Raw genomic sequence first — 7,857 nt, 5'->3', positions numbered from 1 at the left:
TATGCTCACGCTTAAACGATTATAATGTTAGTATAAATCTTTAGTTCTATTCTAATATTAAGATATAACAAACTGAACAGGCCAAATAAAAACCAGGTCCAATAGTGGTTTATGTGCCAATTAATTATGAGAGATGAATTCACTAAATTTTGTCCACATCTAGTATTTAAAGTAGGATGTGCAATGTACTTATAGTGCAATTTATGGAAAAATGCTCAAACCATATTCTAGTTTATTTGTAAAAATGAATCGGTCGGCTATTCAAAAATATATTGTATATCCAACATTGACAGAAGAAACAAATAAAATCACTTGTTACTGCATTTATACTTTTTTTAAAAATTATAATCTTTAGATTTATATGCACGTCCTGTTTAAATATTGGTTTTGTTCTTACTGCTGTTGCTATGGAAACAATAGGATGAAGAAGAGCGATTGCTTAAGAAAGATGGATTGATATCGTGATATGAAACCTGTGAGTACCTCCAAAATATATTAATGAATATTATAGCTATTGGGTGGTAACATGGAAATTCCTTAAGTACAGAAACCAACACTTTAGATTTATTATGTGTGTATATATATATATATATATATATATATATATACCAGTCAAAAGTTTGGACACACCTTCTCATTCAATGGTTTTTTTTTTTTTTTTTTTCTACATTGTAGATTAATATTGAAGACATCCAAACTATGAAGGAACACATATGGAATTATGCGGTAAACAAACAAATGCTCAACAAACCAGAATATGTTTTATATTTTAGATTCTTCAAAGTAGTTGAATGAGAAGGTGTGTCCAAACTTTTGACTGGTACTGTATATATATTTAATCATGTTACTATTCTAACTCATTGTACCCCAAAATATGTACCTTACCATTTACTTTACCTATAGTAGAAATGTTACTGGTTATGTTGCAGTTTCAGATTTGACTTGCAAAATATACAATTTAAAATTTGATAAATTATTTTTCATTAAAAGTTCAAGCATCATAATAGTATTGAAAGCTCCATCTTAGTTAAGTAAATCTAAGTACATTGTGCTAATAATGCCTCTTACTTTTCACTTGAAATAAATAAATAAACATTTGTTGAAATACATTTGAACGCAGGACTTTTACTGTGCAGTGTTTACAATTTTACTATTAATAGTTTCACTTCAGATCGAAAGAAAGAAAGCACTAGAGAAAGGGTGACCAATTAAGCTAGACGTTGTTTTCGCTAAAATCTCAAATTTTCCCCAAACATACTCAAGTCTAAGTTCATCAGAAACACTCCCCAAAACATCTAACTCACCGTATCCTAGAATAATTTACAGAAGGCCCCATAAGCACTTGAGAACAAAAATTTTACTTTGCACAATTAATAGTTTTACTATTAAATAAATAACATAAAAGGAATTAAATTCCGCTGTTAGCGGCCATCGACTGTAACTTAACCCCAGTGCCAAATGGTGGCAGATAGCGTTAGCTAACCAGCGGGAAACACACTGAGAGTAAAGACAGCCATTAGTCTCATAAGTTAGCATGTCAAAAACTTACACAATTAAGAGTCACAAGGGCAGATTGGCTCCTGTTCTGGTTGGCTATCTGCTCGTACTCGTTGAGTCCAGGAAAGTGCAGAGGAGTGCGTTGTAGCATTAATGTAGCATTAGCATGCTACATCCAGGATCCAGTCAAAGGGCATCTGCCGAAGACATGCTCGAAATTGCAGAGCCCTGAAGCCCCGCCCACTGCTGAACAGAGCGAGTGTTCAAATTGCACTAAATTCAACACAGAATCTCCTTGGATCTTAGGAATGTATACTATCCTCCTCAAGAAAAGGAGATATGTTGTTATCTCAAGATACCAGCTCTTAAAAATGAGTAGCAACTCTTATTAGTAATTAGTTTAACGCTTTAGGTATAGTTTGGATCTTTAGAAGTGGGGTTGTATGAGGTAACTCTCTATAGTCAGTATATTATTACAGTAGATAGAGTTTGGAGAAACAAACAGGAACATCAGCATGGGAGCAAAGTAATGTACTAATGTGGACGGGGTCGGCGGAAAAAAAGTATTAAAAAAAATAAATCTAAATCAGTGTACACTATATTTAGAATATTTTCCCTGCTTTATCCGGCCAGCCCTTTCTGACAGGGAAACTGAAGCTGTTACCTATGAGCTCTTCAAAACCACTTGACAAAAAGAGTAATTTAACTTACCCTTTCAAATAACTGCTTCAGTTCCCCCTCGGGAAAGTGTTGTCTGACGCCAAGATAAAGAATAATAAATATAGCGTAAACTTGAACTGAAATAGATTTTTTCAGGTTTCATTAATATTTTTTGCTGCTGCCCCCGACAACAGTACATTACTTTGCTACCGTGCTGGTACTCCCGTCTGGTAAAACACTGACTATATAGAAGTACTTCATATGAACCCACTTCAAAAAACCCAAACTATCCCTTTTTACTGGAAGGAAAGAGTAGAGTGTATGATCGGTTTTCTAGTAACCTCTAACACACTTTAACTGGAAAGTTAAGAGGAAGGAACGAATGAATGAATTTGAACACATCCTACAATACGTTGAAAAAATACTAGAACCAATCACTCAAAAGAATCCAAAATGTCTTTGTTGTTCTAAATACTTGAATACGTAGACTGAGTCTTGTGTTAACAGCTGTTAATACAAATGTGAAATCTGGCAACACTGAAAGGAACATGAAATACAATAAAATGTCACTGTTTACATTGTTCAGACAAACATCTGCTTTCCAATCGGGTGCATCTTGATGAAAAGTGTTGATGAAGCCGAGGTTTTTCTGCTGCGTTGTGTTTGTTTTCCTGGCTTCTCTTTAAAGAAACACAGGAAGTGTGAATGTTAGAACAGCTTCCTCGCTGCATAAAGTCCGTCTTTTGAGGATTTTCTGGACGTTCCTACAAAGCAGATGTCAATGAGGAGGAGAGGAAATGGTCTCAAATAAATGTTATTGCGGTAAACAAAAAAAGTGACCTGATCTTAACATGATTCTGATTGTGTCAACTCTCACTCTCAGTGGTGAGGAGCGTTGAATTGGATAAGAGTCCTGCATGACATAACACAATGTTCAATACTAGCATATTTACTCCAATGTGGGTGGTCAGCATCTTGTGGCTCAGAGAGTCCAGTTTATCACAACTTTGCTCTTATTGTCATAGTTTTGTCCATCGTTTTAAGTCCACAGGAGGTCAAAGGTCAACGGGAGAGCAGAGGAAGGTCACCAGGATTCATGATGAAGCTTGAGTCCAGGTTCAGGTTATCTGTGGAGACACAAAACAACAGCATTTGAACGTTTCTATTTCAGGAGGGAACTCTGAAGTTACTCACTGTCTGAGGCTCTCAACAGCTAACTGATAAATAGTTTCGTTTTTAAATAATGCTCAGTAATTTCCAAAAACTGTGCATATACAAAACTGTCACTGTAACAGACGTTACAGAAGGAAGTAGTGCATTTGTTGGAGACTACTTTTAGCAGAGGATTAATCCACATTAGGTGCCTTGGTGAGTATTTGTGGCAGCAGGACGGTGTGTGTGAGGCTGAGTCAGAATACAATACGGGGCCTCCAGAGGCCAAAGAAGTCACTCCTGTTTACACTTCTCACTGACCTTAATATATACAGAGACAAATTCACCTTCTATTAGTGCAGAATTTAAGTTGTTTTACAGCTTGAGATTTTCATGTCAATATTGTAGTGTTGTACAATAGCATCAATAGCCAAATTTATATGAAATTAGAATTGGAGTTTCAGAGTCAAACAGGATAATGTCAATATAATTAGGAAGTGTATTTTACACAGGTTTCATTGAAATATACAATCAATTTGTGAAAAGCTTGGATAGTAGCAGACTAATTGCACCTGGAGCTCCACCCCCGCTGCCGAGTGCTGGTCACTTGTTTATTTCAAAGTTTATTAATACAGAAGGTGTTGGCGCCGTGTGTACGTGTTGCTGTTGTTTGTACAGTTAGTATTAAAGCCACTATGTACCAAAAGCAGCACTGATATTCTATTCACCGCATACTTGACTCTGAATTAGGTAGCTTCTACATTGCTGGTGTTAGCCTCCTTAACTTGCCAAAAAAACCATTAAGCTTTTAAAAAGCTGTCATTAAGTTTTATTAATTTCTAAGATGAGAAATGAACCATTTAGATTCCAAACATGTGATTAGTTTATCCAAATAACGTTTCCTGTTTGGAAATGTATAGCAGAAGGAGTACACAGGTCGGCACTGCATGTTTAACCATGGGGTGATAAAAAGAAAAAGAACCTATTGAATTGAATCAAGAACCACCAATGTGACGATAGCTAGATAGCTAGCTGTATGTCTGATTTAACCAACCTGTCTGTCTGTGTTTGCTAGCGAGTAGCTAGGTAGCTGCTGAATGTTCCCAAATATCATTTGTTGTTTACTTTAAAAAATGGGCGGGGCAGCGTGAGGTTAATAGAACAGCCCTACTCAAAACCTCCCACATCAACCCCCTCTGTGTGATGCGTTCATGAACTTCACCTTGATCAAAGTTGTTGAGTTTTTTGGAGTTGGATCCTTCACCCAGTCCCTCGATGTCCACAAGATCACTGTTCACATCGGAGTCGTTAAGAGCACTGAGGGTCACATCTATACACACACACACACACACACACACACACACACACACACACACACACACACACACACACACACACACACACACACACACACACAAAAGAAAGATGAACATACTTGCTTGTGAACATTGTAAAACATTAAGAATAAATACGTCAATTACGATAATATCGTTACAGAACAACTGTCTCGTTACAGTGCGAGATGTTAACATTAATGGCGTCCTGCTTGGCTAAGCATTGACATTTAATTAGCTCAGTGGTGCTAGATGAGCTAGGAGTGTCGGTTAACTAGGAACCTCTCTTGCATGAGTAGATGCATCCGCTTCCTTCTACACGTTGATACGGTTAGGAAACGCTGTGGGGATTGTATGTATTTTGATTAATTGTCAGATTCGATGAAGACGTAATTGGATCATAGACAACAGTTTTATGTTGCAGGGATGACATAGTAATATATATATATATGTCATAGCAAACACGTCGTTCTCCCGTCTCACCTGCGGTCTTCTGTTTCTTCAGCGTGGGCTGCCTGGAGGGGGAACCCTGTAGTCCTGACGCCATGACAACCTGAGCTTTGGGCACAGAGACAACGGCTGGGATGCCTTTCGTCGCCACGGCAACAGTGGCAACGTTTTTCTTGACTGCCTTCTTGGGCCCGTCCGAGGAGGCGGGCAGAGCTCCATCTTCATACAGCTTCCTCTTCACGGTGCTCTTCGTCTGACCGCTGGAGGGAGGATGGGAACTGAACTGACTTTAGTATTCACACCAAATTACCAGGAGCATCCACATGAGTTTGGAGCCTCAACACACCTGCAGACCTCTCATTCACCGTTAATGTGTGGGAGTATTTGGGGAGTGCGTTAGTTACCCTGCGGGGCTGGAGTCTGCCACTGGGTGAAGCTGCATGGTGAGCTCTCCTAGTTTGGTGAAGGCGGCTCCAGCTGCCGAGAAGATCTCCCCAACCTGTGGAACAAACGCTTTAGCATTATAACCAGACACCGGAAACCGGAAATGTAGTTCCAATAAGCATTTATCATTCCACGGGGATGAGCACGCGTGGAATGAAGTGTGAGGGGAACACATACTCTCGCGGATACAGTTCATAAAGAAGCTTTATGGAAACTGTGACTGCAGGAAAATGTAAAAGAACTGAACAGAGTATCTGATCTCCTGGAGTCCATATCTCGATAGTGACGTGACCTTTGATTCACTGTTTACGCCAACGAGCAGCGGCGGGAAACATACGGAGGGGCTAGTGCGTTTGTGTACGTTGCCAGTCATTCAATACTAGCTAACTGCGGCGGAAAACTACTTCACACTGGTTCGTGTGTAAAAAGGGACTTACTTTAGTGGAAGCTGAGGTCATTATTCTGGTCTCCGTTGTACCACAGACTATGTAAAGTCTGTAGCAGACTGTGTAGTAGCCTCAATGATGCCTTCAAGTGGACGGGACCGCTAAGAAGATGCTAACAGTGTAGCTAGCTAGGTGTGTTAGCATGTGTTGTTCCTCCTGATGTAGCTAGCAGAGTATCTAGAAATCTCCTTATCGGCCGATTTCAGTGTTGGTGCTTGGAGAAGTCCGACGTTTGAAACAAACACTGCATAATGCTATTAAAGTGTTTTTAATCTGCTGAGAAAACGTTAAGACTGGAGACAAACAGGTCAAGCGCTGAATACAACGACAAGGCGAGTGCCGCCTTCAATGTCTCCTCGTAATATCCAGTTCAGTTATATTCTTTATTGCGCCCCGTGGTTTGAGACATAACAATAGAATGCCTAAAACGAGGCTTTAGGGTTTCTTGTATTGAAAACAATGGCACACTCAACATACAGACAGTACAATTTAGTAATGTACAAAAAAAGGCAATGATGAATGAACCATTGGCAATGAATGACATTATGACATTACACAAATAAACCAGAGGTAACTTCAATGAGTTGTTTGCATTCAGTAGAAATACATTGATATTTAGATGTACATCCAAGTGGTTTCAACTTTTAATCTTGTGTTTTTGAAAGCCTTTGGGACTTAAAAAAAAAGAAGAAGATGGCATTGAACTCAGCATGCAGCACAGTGACATCTGGTGGTTTGCATAAATTATAGCAACCATTCAGATTTAAATTCCACACCATCTTGGTAAAGTTTGGTATAGAAAGATGGAACAATCTTTAAAGAGTCACACATTGATTTATGGAAGAGTAGAAACAACAAAATGTAAAACCACCTACACGCACTGGTATCATATAAACCATGTGATTCTCTCCCAAGCCTCCCAAAAAAAAGAGCACTACAGTTTGTGCTTGTTTAATAAACACATACATCAGTTCTATGGAAAGCTTCCATTCTTTCCCCTTAGACTTCAGTGTTGTCAGATGTGACAACACCAACGTTCCCGAGACACATTTTCCAGAGTCCCTATTTCAACACCAAAGCCAACGAGACCATTGCATGTTTTAGACTACATTGAAGTGGCCCTTGTTCAGAACTGGTATTTACTACTTTGCCAGCTGTTCAAACGCAACTTCCTGGTAATAAACAGGGAAATATGTTTTTACAAACCAATGAGAACCAGCCCGAAAAGCACTAGGGCCCTTGTTTATTTTAAAACTATACTTTACTTACAACTTAAACACATGGTAGCAAATAAAACAATGCGTATACAATGTCAGCACATAGAGAAAAAAGAAAAAGAAACAAAGTAAAATTGTCTGTGTGGGCCGAAAATATTATTAATTCCGACGGTACTTGAATGCAGCGTATTTACTTTCGGCCTTGTGCTGGTAATGTCGTTTAAACCTAAATACGAGCACGCAAAATGCACCACCTCTAGCAGTTACATCCAAATAGAATAAAACATTCCCTCTAATGCTATCCATTCAGCTCATTTTGAAGCATGAATGCAGCATCAGCGACAGAAAATGCACGTAACTCAGGACAGCAAGGTCACGTGATGTATAAGTTTAGATGCGGATAATTAAGGTTAAATGCTTCACTAAAACATATCGAAGGCGCTCTTCGATATGTTTTAGTGAAGCATTTAACAATAGTCGTCAGATATAAATGTCCTACTGGAGCGTTTCTGTCCTTGTGTAATTAATGGCGTTTGACTCACCGTACATCAAATCATTAAATATAATTCGGCAAATTTACTTAAATATTTGATCTGACATCGAAGTCAGTAATTCACTTTTAAAAAAAAAAAAAGGTTTTAAGTTAGCTGACTGCCG

At 38.6% G+C, this 7,857-nt stretch overlaps 1 protein-coding gene across 3 annotated transcripts; it reads right to left on the bottom strand.

Annotated features, from left to right (window-relative positions):
* Positions 1–2,589: 2,589 nt before the first annotated feature.
* Positions 2,590–7,831, bottom strand: zgc:92664 (uncharacterized protein LOC436695 homolog). 3 transcript variants are annotated; one of them, XM_054601799.1, is made up of 5 exons: positions 7,743–7,831; positions 5,498–5,592; positions 5,127–5,371; positions 4,532–4,639; positions 2,590–3,284 (listed from the first exon to the last, which is right to left on the bottom strand). In XM_054601799.1, exons 2-5 carry the CDS (start codon positions 5,533–5,535, stop codon positions 3,220–3,222), a joined length of 456 nt encoding a protein of 151 aa, XP_054457774.1. In that variant the 5' UTR covers positions 5,536–5,592; positions 7,743–7,831; the 3' UTR covers positions 2,590–3,219. The 3 variants fall into 3 exon arrangements, with proteins under 3 accessions (XP_054457774.1, XP_054457772.1, XP_054457773.1); XM_054601797.1 differs by lacking the exon at positions 7,743–7,831 and adding an exon at positions 5,975–6,327; XM_054601798.1 differs by lacking the exon at positions 7,743–7,831 and adding an exon at positions 5,975–6,327 and having other exon boundaries at positions 5,127–5,353.
* Between the last annotated feature and the right edge of the window lie 26 nt (positions 7,832–7,857).

The sequence above is a fragment of the Anoplopoma fimbria genome, chromosome 7 (assembly GCF_027596085.1).
Source record: "Anoplopoma fimbria isolate UVic2021 breed Golden Eagle Sablefish chromosome 7, Afim_UVic_2022, whole genome shotgun sequence".
Lineage (NCBI taxonomy): Eukaryota > Metazoa > Chordata > Actinopteri > Perciformes > Anoplopomatidae > Anoplopoma > Anoplopoma fimbria.
This window is presented reverse-complemented; position numbering and strand designations above follow the sequence as displayed.

Bases quoted from the DNA above. Each gene is read 5' to 3' on its own strand.
- zgc:92664 (XM_054601797.1), bottom strand. From the start codon at position 5,995: ATGACCTCAGCTTCCACTAAA. The intron at 5,372-5,497 runs GTAACTAACGCA...AAGTCAGTTCAG, and splicing joins GCAGACTCCAGCCCCGCAGG to TTCCCATCCTCCCTCCAGCG. The intron at 3,285-4,531 runs GTGAAGTTCATG...GTGTCTCCACAG, and splicing joins ACTCAACAACTTTGATCAAG to ATAACCTGAACCTGGACTCA.